The sequence below is a fragment of the Eleutherodactylus coqui genome, chromosome 9, assembly GCF_035609145.1.
Source record: "Eleutherodactylus coqui strain aEleCoq1 chromosome 9, aEleCoq1.hap1, whole genome shotgun sequence".
Lineage (NCBI taxonomy): Eukaryota > Metazoa > Chordata > Amphibia > Anura > Eleutherodactylidae > Eleutherodactylus > Eleutherodactylus coqui.
Window position 1 is genome coordinate 10323798 of NC_089845.1, and position 15035 is coordinate 10338832.

Genomic DNA, 15035 nt, shown 5'->3' on the forward strand with positions numbered 1-15035 from the left:
ACTGGAGAATGAGTAAGATTTTGCTCATCTCCACTAAGACTGCTTCACCACGCCATTATGTCCCGACACTTCCACAGTCTGCCTGAGCCCTATTCAGACTTCGCGGATGTCTTTGACAAAAAGAAGGCAGAGTGTCTGCCCCCCTCCCGTCTTTATGACTGTCTAATCGACCTGGTGCCGGGTTTCAAACCTCCTCGGAGCAGAGTATACCTTTGTCATTACCCGAGACCCAGGCTTAGTCTAAATAGGTCAGAGATCACCACAAATCTTTCTCCCCTGCGGAGGCCAGATTTTTCTTTGCTAAAAAGAAGGACAGGTCTCTCCGTCCTTGCATTGACTACCAGGGCCTGAATGCTATTACTATTAAAAATAAATACCTGCGGGGGCGTGGTTTAGCCGCCGAGGAGTGAGGCCGCAAGAAGAGAAGCTCTCCGCCACAAAGCACAATACTGAGTGATTGTGGCAGACAATTACACCGGAGAGGACTCACCGGACTCGTGGAGTGCCGCCCGCAGCAGTGAGAGAGGATCTGTGTCGCGGCGAGTCTTTATCAGAGCCCTCCAGCGAGACTTCATACTCTGAGCCCTGGTAGGTCACAGCGTCGGAGACGCCATCTTGAGCTCACAATACTGAGACTGAACGTGTCGGGCAGTGCAGGGTGCAGAGCGGAGGTAGCGCGGCAGCGCGCGCTTACACATTTCTTCATCGGGTCTCTAGCTGAGGTGCCACACAGCAGCCGACTCTACTACGCTGCACAGCCCTCTTTATGAAGCCTGGCCGAACGCAGTGATCAGCAGCAGACACCGGAGAGAATAGCTCAGCGGCTCCCGGGGGATTACAGCTCAGAGTGTGAGACTCTTCCACAGTAAAGCTTGCAGCCCTCTCCGGGGATAGAAGGTTGCTGATTCCTGAGCAATCAGTAACCAGTGAACAGTGCCCAGAAACACGTGTTTGGCTGGAATCGGCACATGACGGGGGCGGAGCTACGCGATGACGCGAAAAGGGGGCGGAGCCAAAACGCCGATGCTTCCAAGACCAGCCGAAGGGAGAAGATCCATCTGCGCAAGCGCGTCTAAAAAAGCAAGAAGACACCGAAGTTAGACGGAACCATGGCAACGGGGACGCTAGCAACGGAGCAGGTAAGTGAATAACTTCTGTATGGCTCATATTTAATGCACGATGTATATTACAAAGTGCATTAATATGGCCATACAGAAGTGTATAGACCCACTTGCTTTCGTGAGACAACCCCTTTAAGCAGATCTTGTGCCCTACGCAGCAAGCGACACCATAGCTACAACAACATAATGGTTAAAACCGGCAAAGAAAAAACTAACCAGACCTCTAGCCAACATTCCACCTCTAAAAATCAAGCAGACTTACAGCGATACTTAAAAAAGAGAAGTGCCCATTCTCCTGCAGGGGCCGCTAAAAAGACTCCAACTTATTCGAACGAGGGTGACAATCCTACAGAATCTGACGCTGAGAGTGATAATGAAACAGAACAGAGCACCTCATTGAAAACTAATATATCTAAAGAATTCCTGAAGAGTGCCCTCGCACAAGCTATCCAACCAGTCCTCTCAGAACTTAACGTTATCAAAACCGAAATCCTGCATATTGGCAATAGAGTAGAAGAACTTGAAAATTCGTACTCAGATGTTATCACCAAAACAAACAATCTTACAGACCATATTGCAAAACAGAGAGACCAAATCGATAGAGCCCTAGTGCTAATAGAAGACCAGGAAAACAGGAGTCGGAGACGCAATATCAGGATAAAGGGCCTACCGGAGACCCATGTCCCTGACGAACTCAGAAACATAGCAGTAGCCATCTTCTCAGACTTGCTGGGAAAGGAGAGAGCGAATGCAATCACGATCGAAAGGATCCACAGAGCGGTACGCCCAAAGCCAAAACCAGGAGAACCACCACGCGACATAATCTGTGGCCTCCTCTCCTTTAACGATACACATGCAATCTTATCTGCCTCGAGAGATAAGGGTCAATCTTCCTATCAAGACATTCCGATCCAACTCTATCAGGACCTAGCCCCATCCACTCTAGCGAAAAGAAGACAGATGAGACCCCTGTTAGAGGCCCTCAGAACCAAAAATTTGCAATACTCTTGGCTGTTTCCTTTCGGACTTCTGATTCATAAAGATGGAAAACGCATTATCATTAACAATCCGGCCGACCTAGAAAGAGCATGGTCTGTCCTGGAGATACCACCAATCCAAATTCCATCATGGATGCCACTGGGTGAAAGGGAAATATTGTCTAAAGCAGCAGCCCTAACTCCATGGAGCAAAGTCCCACGCTTTAAGTCCCCAAAAAATAGAAGATCACATAAGAGACTGGAATATCTTCAGAATCATTCAGAATCTCAGGAATCTCTACTCGAACCAAATTGAACATTCTCCCTACAGCAACATCAGAGCCCTGGACTCCCGCCCATACCTAGTTATGGCCATTCGGCGGCCGGGTGGGCCACCAATACCAGGACAGTAAAGAGACAAACTCTTTGAGTGCACCAGTTCCTGTTTCTCTCGTCTGTTTTTTTTTGTTTTTAGTTCCTGTTGTAGCTCTAGGATCCTGGTACGGAGCCAGCACGGTGGCGTCTCGGCCATTGAAGAGGACCCTACAAAGCCGCATCTTCAGGGAGTGAGATCTGGAAGACTCTACGCCAGTCACCTTCTGTGAAGACAACACCATCAATACTTTAAGTACTTATTTACTTGTATTTGTAGACTGACCTGTCTGACGATGTATTTGGGGACCCTCCTGTTATCACTTATGTGGGCTTGGTCCCTGGGCCTAGTCTTGCCGCCTCCCTCCCTACCCACGGGTCTTCCCCCGGGGGCCTGTGCCGCCAATCGGTGGGGGCCGCGGCAGTGATGGGGTGCTTTGTTGAGAGCCCTTTATTGTTGGGCTGGAGTCCCCGTGCTCGGCCATCACTAGATGCGCTTGGAGCTGGCGTGGGGTGGCGGGGCAGGGATTCTTCCCTGACATGGAGATACCCCTAAATTCCCCTGGAGGAGGGGGTGCCCGGTTCGAGGCGCCTACTACCTATTGGGGAGAGGCTTGAGTTCCGGAGAATGCCTTTTCCCCCTAGGTCCTCGCTTGCCGATTGTTTCCTTCCTATTAGCCTTTGTGTTCACACTCATAACTATGCTTAGCTAGTCGCATACCTGCACTATGTAGGTGCACAACAAGCTATCTTGAACCTAGTACTTCATCCCTGTTAACAGTACTGTGATATCCTTTACACGACCCACCTCCCCGTAGACTTAACCATAGTCTATTGAAGTTACTGACATCTAACTTTAATTTCTAACGTTCAAGCCCTAACCTTTATCGTCTACTCCAACTCCAACCTTAACCGGTACCTTATCCCTTCCCCCCCCCAACAAGAAACAACACCGATAGATCATCCGTTCTGAACTCCCCAAAAATCAAACTTTACCTTTTACGTGCAAACAAGATTTGATTAGTAAAATGGCAAACGAAATCATCTTTACCTCTCTAAACACCAAAGGTTTGAACACTCCCCCAAAAAGAAATAGAGTGATGTGGCTCCTGAGGAGACTAAAAACTTCCATTGCGTTTCTTCAAGAGACCCACTTTAAAGACTCGGCTCCCCAGAGATTTCCCAAAAAAATGTTTGATAGATGGTACTTCAGTAACCACCCAAAGAGTGCTTCTAAGGGGGTAGCAATTGCACTTCACCCATCAGTACCATTTATTGAGATAGGTAGCTTTTCCGACCAAGAAGGCCGATTATTATTTTTAAAGGGCAAGATTCTTTCAGAAACCTTTACCCTAGCCAACCTTTATGTTCCAAATAATAACCAGGTACCCTGGCTCATAGAAGCAATAAATAAACTCTCACTCTTTGCTGAAGGTAAAATAGTCATAGGAACAGACCTTAATCTTACGCTAGACCCTATCTTAGACGCCTCTTCAGGGAAATCTCAGATCTCTCAAAGAGCACGAAAAAGACTTCATAAAGCACTAAGCGAGTTAAAAATCGCTGACTCCTGGAGAACTTTGAACCCTATAGGCAAAGACTATACATTTTATTCTGCCCCCCACAAATCCTTTCAAAGAATTGATTACATTCTTATCTCCACATCGCTAATCCAACACCTAAAAAACGCTAATATTGGAAACATAACAGTCTCCGACCGTGCCCCAGTCACAAGCTCTATAAACTTAGCTCCTCCATCGCACAAGACCTGGAGCTGGAGACTAAATGAAGCAATTTTAGAGAACCAAGAAGCTCTCGAGAACATCTCCACCCATTTGAAAAACGATTTTAAGGAAAACCAACTAAACTCAGAAAAATATCCGCTGGTGTGGGAAGCACACAAGGCATATATAAAAGGTATCCTCATCTCCATTGGCTCCGCACAGAAAAAACAAAAACTCAAAAGAATAGAAGACATTCTAGCACAAATTTCAAAACTGGAACAGATATCCAAACAAAATAAAGTAAGAGAAACCCAACCAGAATTAACAAAATTAAGAGAACTTCTTAAAGATATACTAAATAACAAATTTGCAAAATCTTTCTTATATTACAAACATCAATTATTTGCTCACGGCAACAAGGGAGGTCGACTCATGTCAGCCTTAATAAAAAAAAGCTAGAGGAAAAATACATATCTATAAAATAACTGACTCAGAAGGAAAGACACATAGTGAAACCCCAAAAATAGCAAAAACCTTTCAAAAATTTTTCTCACAGCTCTACAACCTGAACCTAACTAAAGGTCAAACAGAAGAAACAAAAAATAGGAAACTGAGTGATTTACTTACCTCCTTGGACCTTCCCCACTTAAACCAAGCAGAGGCGGACTCCCTGACCGCACCAATTACACTGGAGGAAGCAACTTCCGTATTGAATAGCTTTTCTCTTCACAAAAGCCCAGGACGTCTGGGCTTCCCCTAATTTACTACAAAAAATTCCAAGACATTCTCCTACCGCACCTAACCCTATCCTTTAATGCACTACTAATGGGAGCGCAATTGCCGAAGCAGACGCAGGAAGCCTATATCACACTTATACACAAGGAAGGGAAAGATCCTCTATCTTGTGGAAGCTATAGACCTATCTCCCTCCTAAATCTAGATATCAAGATATGGGCGAAAATCCTCTCCAAACGAATAAACAGATTCATCCCCAACTTAATTAATGAAGAACAGTCCGGCTTTGTTACAGGGAGAGAGGGTAAGGATAATTCGATTAGACTTCTTCACATAATTAGCTATGCCAAAAAACAAAAAATCCCCTTAGTCTTCCTAGGTATAGACGCCGAAAAGGCGTTCGATAGGGTAGATTGGAATTTTATGCGAGCAACCTTAACAAAATTTAATTTCCCCATATGCCTAATTGAAGCAATTTTCACTCTATATTCAAACCCCTACGCCAAAATTAAAGTAAACGACTCCTTCTCACCGCCTTTTTCTATCTCCAATGGAACTCGTCAAGGTTGCCCTCTTTCCCCAACCCTTTTTATCCTCGCTCTAGAAATCTTGCTTCAACTAGTGCGCCAGAATGAGGATATTCAGGGAGTCCGCCTCAATCACCTTTCACTCATATCAGTAGCTTTCGCTGACGATATCCTGTTCATTTTAACCAACCCAGAACAAGCCCTCCCATCTTTAAAAAACATCCTTGACCTTTATGGACAAGTCTCTAATTTTAAAGTTAATGAAACAAAATCAACTATACTAAATATATCTTTACCGCCTGAAATCGCTAAAAAACTTAAAAGAACCTCAGGTTTTGCATGGTCTGAGACATCCATTGAATACTTAGGTGTCAAGATTACAAAAAATCTTGATCACCTTTTCGACAGCAATTTTGCCCCACTCTTAGAAAATATCTCCTCTTCCTTGCAAACATACAACCTACCAGTAATCTCCTGGTTTATCCGGAGAAACCTCTTACAAACCTACGTGGTCCCTAAGATACTATACAAAATGCAAATGCTCCCAATTTTCCTCCCGGACTCCTTCCTTAAACAGATTAAAACAAAATTCTCAAAATTTTTATGGAAACAAAGGAGACCTCGTATAGCCCATAACTTACTGACACAAAAGAGAGAGCTCGGGGGAATAAATTTGCCGGACATGTCTCGCTATTATAATTCAATTCAACTAACCAGATGGCTGGAGCTAACCAACCCCTCAAAAAACAAAACAGTGAGAAGCTTAGCGCAGGCCACCTATGGTAAATACTTTTTGAGAGACATGTGGCTACCCATACAAAAATCGTACAGGAAGACCACCTTCGACCCACTCCTGAAAGGAGCATGCAAGATCTGGGACGCTAAACGCGCTGACCTAGCGCCACATCCATCCCCTGCAGCCCCTCTATCTTTGATACCGGACTATTTGGGATTAAAATTGGATTCCCACACAGAGAAAATATGGTCTGCGTTTGAGAAGCTCTCGATCACAGACCTCTGGCTGACTCGCATACCCCAAAATGCACAATATGTAGAAAACTTACTCTCAGACAGCACTACCACCCCTCAACACCTTATCTTCTCAACATATCTATAAAACCTTGGAGAAATTTAACCAGACATATCCCTCCTCACGCTCATACACAGAGCTAGAACGAGTGTTGACAGCTTGCAGCAGCTCCAGTAGGAAGCTCTCTCAAATCAAAAAGAAATTCTTCACACCTCAAACAAGCAGACCAGCTTATATTCTCTCTTGGGAGAAAGAGCTCAATATCAAGCTTTCTGATGAGGACCTGAAAGTGGTGTTGGGCAGCTCACATGGCCACTCCACATGTGTTAGGCTACAAAAAAACCATTTTAAGCTATTAACAAGATGGTACCGAACGCCAGAGTGGCTCTTTGCTTACAAACTGGCTGACTCAAATCTTTGTTGGCGATGCTGTGGCCAGGTGGGCTCCCTAATACACATCTGGTGGACCTGCCCGAAAATAAGGTCTCTCTGGGACCAAGTAGAGTCAATGATCCAAGAAATCACTGCCAACAATTTTCAACTCCTACCCGAATATATTATATTAGCTAAACCCTCCTCAGTATACAAACCCAGTAAGACCAACCTAATCACTCATCTTATAATAGCGGCCAAAGCACTGATTCCTACGAAATGGCTAACACCTGAGACCCCTACAATAAATCAATGGCTAACCAAAGTAAACGAACTTTGCAGATTCGAGGAACTCACAAGCAAAACTTCCAGAACACATGACAACTTCCTACTAACCTGAAAACCATGGATAACAAAAATGTCTCCTGACCACTTAAAAGCCTAGGAGACCTCGTATTTATCGAAGACCTTTAACTAAAAGTTCATACCTTCAGAACCATACACAGATATAGATGCCTGCACTCAAACATTCCAATTTCAGAACGGAGATCCAAACTCTACTCCCCTTCCCCATACCCACCCACCCCTATACCACCCACCCCTATACCACCCATATCCCCCTCCCCCCTCCCTCGCCCTACAAGATGATACAAAACTCTCTTATCTAAATGTTTTTGGATTGTTAAACATTAAAAATAAGTGACTATATTGTTTTCTTTTTCTTTGGAAATGAACATGCATGAGAACCCTGTTGACTACATCTTCAAAGTCTACACAATGTATGTCTTTTCCCCTTGATTCTTCAATAAAGAAAGCATTTACAAAAAAAAAATAAATACCTGCTACCTCTAATCCCTGAACTGTCTGACCACCTGCGCAGGGCACAAGTCTTTATAAAGCTCGATATTCAGAGAGCCTACAACTTGATCCGTATTCACAAAGGGGAAGAGTGGAAGACAGTCTTCAACACTCTAGATGGTCGTTACGAGTACCTGGTGATGCCCTTTGGGTTGTGCAATGCTCCAGCAGTTTTTCAAGAATTCATGAACGACCTCTTCAGGAATATCCTTTAGGTATACGTTTTATTGCTTATCTGGATGATATTCTCATCTTTTCTCAAGACATCAGTTCACATCAGGTTCTCTTTCTGCTCCATCAGCTAAGAGAGAACCAATTTTACGTCAAGCTTGAGAAAAATTCCATTTTTGGGTCACATTATCTCTAAACTGGGATTACAGATGAATGCAGATAAAAGTACCTGCCATATTAAACTGGCCCCGTCCATCTGGGATTCATGCCATTCACCAACTTCTGGGTTTCGCAAATTTCTACAGGCAGTTTATTCCCTATTTCTCCACCTTGTCTGCACCCATCTCTGCTCTCACCTTTTAAGGGGAACGTGGGCTAACAAATAACACTCACACATATAGGACTGACACAAAAATAAAAAGAGATATAAGAAGTCGACCCTGGTAAAGTGGCTCGTCCCCTGGGGGGGTTCAAGGAGGACTGCTATAATGGAATTTGTTCACTTGGAATGTGGTGGTTGCACCAGTACGAGAGCTTAGAAGTACCGCTAGTAAAAGTAGCTGCAAGGATATGGGTGTCAAGTTTTAAATAATTATGCGGTACAATGGATCAAGTAGGAGTGCTCGGTCAGGGTACGGGTAAATCGTAGAAGGCACTCAAATGTACTCAAAAAAAGTACTCAGACGAAGTACTCAAGACGTGCTCGACGCGTTTCCATGTCCTTGTGAGGGACAGTTCCTCAGGAGCGAAGGCAATGATCACCCTCAACTAGTGTATTACAGTCGTACTGCTATAGTTATTATAGTCGTACTGTAAGACGGCGGTCACCAGGGTTGGGTGACTCTGAAAACTTAATCAAGTCCCTACTGATCGGTGGGGCCCAATAATAGGAAGCACCACCTCGCTTTCTCTTCTCTATAGTTTGGATTGCCGCTTGGATATTAAATTTTACTCTAAGTGGTGTCCAAGCTGGCCATTAGAGTCACACTGTAATCTAAGCACCTCCCTCTGAGTAGCAATGCAGTTGGCTCCAACATTCATGTGAGTCGGTGCTTCGGCTACCTAGATGGCTAGTGAGGGGGACACATCCCAAGCCGACTAGGGGTACTATACTCGTGCAGGTTCCTCCGTATAGTATCCGGGTGACCTGATAGGTGCTTGGTAGTAACCCACCGGGGGTATGTTAGATATGAGCCTCGTAGGACAATAGGGCATATGCCAAAATCACTAATCCCCTAAGTCCAAAATATATATCACCCTCCAGGTTGATTGGTGTTACATCAATAACTAACACCAGGGGAAAATGCCCCATACAATGCAAACACCAGAGTGCGGATAGAGGGTTAACGGAAAGACCCCCTTCAATGTCTATCCATAGATGGATTGGACGATGTTGTGCAGAGATAGAGAGAGAAAGAAGTAGCGCCTGTCAGTCCTATATGTGTGAATGTTATAGGTTAGCCCACGTTTTTAATATTTATCTAATAAAAGTAATTCAGTTTTATATCTATATCTGTGAAGAGCTTCTGACTTAACGTATATATAGATTTCTATACCACTGTGATTTCTCTCACCTTTTAAGGAGATGAATGCCAAGCAATGGACCCAGGCAGCTGAAGTGGTCTTTTAAACTTCAAAACAATCATTTTCCTCCACACCCCTGTTACACCATCCAGATGTCTCCAATCAATTACATCTGGACGTCGATGCTTCGTCCGTCGGGGCAGGGGCAGTTCTGACGCAGAAAGGATTATCAGGAAAGATTTTGACTTGCTTTTTTTTCTCCAAGTCTTTTTCAGCGCCGAGCAAAATAATTCCATTGGGGACTGAAAGTTGCTGGCCAGGAAAATGGCTTTGGAGTTTTGGTGTTACCTCCTAGAGGAAGTTATGATCTATACCAATCAAAAAAAATCTGACTTATCTGCGGACCGCATAGCAGCTCAACGTTCAACAGGCTCGGTGGTCTTAATTCTTCTGTTTCAATCTCATTCTTCACTTCCGACCTGCTGACAGAAATGTCAAGGCAGATGCGCTATTATGATCCTTTGAATGCAGCTCATCATCGACCCTACCAGTATTATGCTTGTGGCCCCCGTCCAAGTGAAAGATATCCCTCCTGGAAAATCTTTTGAACCTGAGTCTAAAAGAAGACAGGTTCTGTCCTGGGTCCATTGTTTCAAGATAGTGCGGCACCCAGGGCAATAAAAGACGGGTAAACTTCTTTGTCGCCACTACTGGTGGCCGTTTATAATGAAGGACATTCGTAATTTTGTCTCAGCATGCACCTCTTGCGTCTCCTAGACAGAAACCTGCGAGTTTTCTCTGTCCACTTCCCATTCTGGTGGCCCCATGGCAACACATAGCCATGGACTTCATTACAGACTTACCAACTTCCAGAGGGTGTACTGTTTGGGGAGTCATTGACTGATTTTTCACCAACAAGCGCACCAACCAGATCTTAAACTTCCTTCATCATTTCATCAACACTCACCAGGACAACTTGCTGGACCTGCTTCTTTGGGCTGAGTTTTCTAACAATCGCCATGTTAGTGACTCTGACAAGTCTCCCTTTTGTATTGTGTATGGCGATCAACCCAGGATTCCCCTGCTCTTCCTACCCTTGTCTGAAGTTCCGGCACAGAGTCTTCTAAAATCTGACGAAGACTAAGTCTGCACTGGAGAGGGCTACCACTCTAATGAAGAAGTTAGCAGATCGTAGATGTCAACTTCACCAGCAGTTTGTCCCGAAGGACAAAGTCTCTCCTGCAGACACTTCAGACTTAAGGTACCCTCGTACAAGTTAGCTCCTCGTTTCCTAGGTCCATTTGTTATAAACTGCGGCTTCCTCCCTCCTTGGGTATCCCTGATTCTTTCCATGTCTCTCTCCTCAAGCCTCTAGTCTTCAATAGATTCTCTGGAAATGTAAAACCTAAAACAGCACAAGTTACGTCTGAGGAGACTTATCACATACTTTATTAAATAAAAGGAGAAGTTTTAGATACCTTTGGTCACTTCCTACTTGCTTTAACCTGAAGTGTTGCGCTTTCTCCACCGCTAGTTGTGAGGTCACGGACAGTCGGGGTAAAAAGAGAATCGGGAACAAGACCTCTTTTTGGTGGACTGGAGGGGATATGGCCCTGAGGAGAGGTCATGGGGAACATTAACGCTCCCCTGTTGCTATGAAGATTACGGCGCAGGACGGGGTTGAAAAAGAGGAGTCGTAAGGGGAAGGGGGAACTGTTAGGCTTTGCCCTTCTACCGCTTTGTAGCTTTGACTCCTGGGTATCTCCAGCACTTCAGGAGTTTTCCCTGGTTCCTTCAGCCCATCTGCAGACCGAGTCATTACTCCTCTATTTAACTAAGCTGGAGACACTTATTCACTGCTGGGACCTTAGTGTGTGTACATCTACCAGTTCAGCTCAGCTGCATCCACCCATCTACCTGCTACCTGCTCAGCTGCCTCTGCCTGCTCAGTTGCATCTACCTACTCAACTCAGCTGCATCCATCTACTAGCTGCATCCACCTGCCAGCTGCATCCACCTGCCAGCTGCGCAGCTGCATCCACCTGCTACCTGTCTAGCTCAACTGCCTCTACTTGCTATCTGCGCAGCTCAGCTGCATCTACCTGTACCTGCTGCCAGCTGCCTGTTATCAGCTGCCTTATCACAGACTCCAGCGGGTCAGCCGTCAGCTCCTCGGTGATGCTGTCAGGAAATCCCCTACGTCAAACTGGTGAGTTGGTTCAGTGGGTCCACAACTTAGTGTACGTAACATAAACAAAGTAACACTAGCACAATTATATGTACTGGATTATCGCCATTTCACAAATGAAAAAAATAATCACCGGAGTGACCCTTTAATCATCATCATTTCTATAGCACCAACATATTCCGCAGCACTATTAAGACATTACATACAGTATTAAACAATGCGAACAACAGAAGTGAGGGTCGGACTGATGAGCTAGCAGGCTAAGAGGAAAGAGGGGGACACGAGCAGCAGCGCTCCATATCAGCTATTAAGTAAGCGGGATACTAAAGCTGTAGAAGCCGCTCAGCAGCTGCTGTGTATAGACAGATATGCAGTATATTGGGGTGTATGGGATACAGAGGGATGAAGGGAGGGGGGCAGCTGTCCAAGGGGGATTGTAGGAGCAGGATAAGTGGAAAAGAGTGAGATTAGGAAACATGACAGGTCTCCCTAAAATGATGTGTTTTTAGGTTTTGAGCATTAATATGATTGTCTGGCTTCTACAGACACGTTTTGCAAAAAACAGCCACCAGGCTAATAGGGCTAAAACTGGTAATTATCCTAATTGTCATGAGAATGACTCAAGTGATCAATGCAACTTTTTTTTTTTTTTTTTTACAAAGAAAAAAATTAGATCTAATTATATAGAAGCAAAGAAAACCCAGAGGTCATCAGAGCGTTCAGGGAGGTTGGCAGCAGAACACGCAAAAAGCCACAAGGCAGTAAACTGCTAATATCCTACCTGTATCGAACATGTTCAATTGTATCATGGGTCAATCTGCTGCTCAAATTGCCGCTGTGCGGATTACCTGAAAAGTGGAAACACATGTGCAACATTAGCTTCTTTAACTGCAAATAGAAGAAAAGACAAAGTGCACTGGGAGTGCGGACATCCAGGACACAACGGGACACGACGCCAGCCTGGCTGCACACCTGCAGCTATGCTCACAGCGGTCGCCGGTGCGGACGATCTCCCTGGAGAAGAGACGTCGAGCAGGCAGTACCAGATCACAAAGAGGCTTCATTCGGGCTACATGTGTCTGAGCCGAACCAACTCCTACATCAGGCCAGAGTGGTACTTAGGACAGAACACAGTGGGAATGACCAGTCAACTGACGTCTCCAGGACTTCCACCAGTCCGCGGGGGCCAGAACCAGCTGATATAATTAGTGGTATTAATAACACACAAATAAAACTGATGTACACATAAGAAAGAAGTTAAAATCCAAACAGAGGGGGAACAGAAGTGCTACAGATAAGAGCTATATAAATCAACACCTAAGTGAGCGTGCTGAGCAGCGAGTAACACGGAGATCCACTGGCACCATGGAAGGGAGTTTGCTGCTCACTGAGCCGGCACTCGCTGGGGTGGATGGTAATTGGGGAGAGCAGGATGATCAGGCAGCTGGCTAGGTGACAGGAGGAGGGGTAGAGGGAAGAGAGCCAGGGAGGCTAATCCTGAACTGGAACACTCCAACAAGTTTGCAAAGTGACAGGGATGCCATTACAGGATTAGCACACCTGCAGCACGACGTGGCCTGTGACCGCCAGGTAGATGACTGCTCCAGTAAGAAGGGGAAGAGGAGTGCAGGGCAGGCTAGACGGGTCCTGGTAGTGGGAGACTCAATTATTAGAGGGACAGACAGAGATCATCGAACAGGGTTTTGTTTTTCTGGCGCTGGAGTTCGACACATCGAGTAATCTGTCAACCCGATCCGTGGAAGGGCTGGTGAGGATCCAGCGGGCATGGTACACATTGGCACCAATGACAAAGCTAGAGGTAGAGGGAAGGTCCTTAAAACCAATTTAATGGACCTGGGATGTAAGCTTAGGGCGAGGACCTCCAAAGTAGTATTTTCTGATATACCACCTGTACCATGAGCCACACGAGAAAGGCAGCGGGAAATTAGGGAGGTGAGCAAGTGGCTCAAGAGTTGGTGTAAGCAAGAGGGGTTTGGGTTCCTGGAAAACTGGGCTGACTCTGTTGTTGGCTACAGGCTCTACCGTGGGGTTGAGTTGTGTGACCGTGATTGGGTTGCGGGGGTGGATGGGCAGGGTGAGAATGAAAAAGCCACCCCAACAGGTCCTGGCACTAACCCATATGGGACACAGAGACCTGGCAGCTCCACTGAGTGGAGAAATGGGTGTATAAAGGAGTTGTTCTCAGTGCCTCCACTCAGGATCTCTTCCTGAGAATTACCTATGTTGTTACCGTGCGGCGGTTGCGGGTCCTCCCGGGGCGGCGGGGTGGCTGGTCGGCGTGGTGCTGTTGGTGCGCGGCGCGGTGCGCGCCTTCGCGGGTCCGGGCGGCGCCGTGTGTGCGCGAACTTGTAGTCAGCCCCGTGCATTAGCACTTTTTAAATCGGTGCTGTAGGAGGTAGAGTCTCCCTCTCTCCGCCCCTGGGCAGAGGCTTGTGTTTTTAAGGCTGGCAGTGATCTGCTAGCATCCTGCCTCTGCTGGTCTCCATCGTTGTCAGCTTGTTCTGTCATATCTGCCAGGTTCTCCCATCTGCCTTGGTCTGCTTGTATTTTTCTGTTGGTTGTATTATCTGCCCATTCTGTCGGTATTCTACCTTATTACATCTTGGTACGCCAGCATCCCCTCTCGGTCCCTAGTGAGAGTAGGCCGCCCATTTGCCCGCCTGGGGTTAGCCAGGAGCGGAGGCAAGTAGGCAGGGACAGGGGGTTGCGGGTAAGTTCTAGGGCAACCTGGGCTGACATACCAGTGGGTAGGATACCGTAACATATGCATTACCATGAACAGGCAACCAATTCTAGATTAAGTCTTAGCTGTTATTAGTGGAGCATATTAATGACTTACACACCAAACATAAAAGAACCAATCAGCAACACTAGATGTAGCAGAGTTGAGATCACTAGCTCTGCACAGAGAAGCTGAAAGTGAATAGAAAGTATCTGCTGCTCTACTATAGTTTACACTCAGCACCAAATATATATATATGATACTGATAATTATTAGATATTTGGTCACCTGCTAGTATGAAGCAACTGTAGTGGCCCAGAGTTAGGGTACCTCCTAGGTAGCGTTTGTCTACCCCAGTTAAATAGTCTTTTTTGTCTATGGCGGTCTATGCACTATCGTTTATGTTAGTGTCACCATTCTTGGTGGTGTTGGTGTGTCTGTCTCCCTAACTTGCTCTGAGTGGTGTGATTGGCCATTAGATAGGTTGGGGGTGGGGCTAGTAGTTTCATGGGAGAGTACAGATGTAGTCGGGGTCTCCCCCAGACATGGGCCTACTTCTTACCCGAGAGATAGGCTTGCCTACAGTCAGTGGATTAGTTTTTTCGGGAACTAGGAGGTATTTTTGATGAGCTGGACCGTGCGGGGTTGGCGGTATCTCATCTCATGTCCCTATGTCAGGGGCAGCAGTGGGTA

The 15035-nt window shown here is 45.8% G+C and overlaps 1 protein-coding gene across 3 annotated transcripts in view; it reads right to left on the minus strand.

Moving 5' to 3' along the window:
- MOCOS (molybdenum cofactor sulfurase) overlaps window positions 1-15035 on the minus strand; it is a 397435-nt gene that overhangs the window by 325269 nt on the left and 57131 nt on the right. For all 3 annotated transcript variants that reach the window (XM_066579116.1, XM_066579117.1, XM_066579115.1), the window contains exon 3: window positions 12381-12447. In XM_066579116.1, the coding sequence (XP_066435213.1) occupies window positions 12381-12447 (67 nt within the window). The remainder of the gene's footprint in view (window positions 1-12380; window positions 12448-15035) is intronic.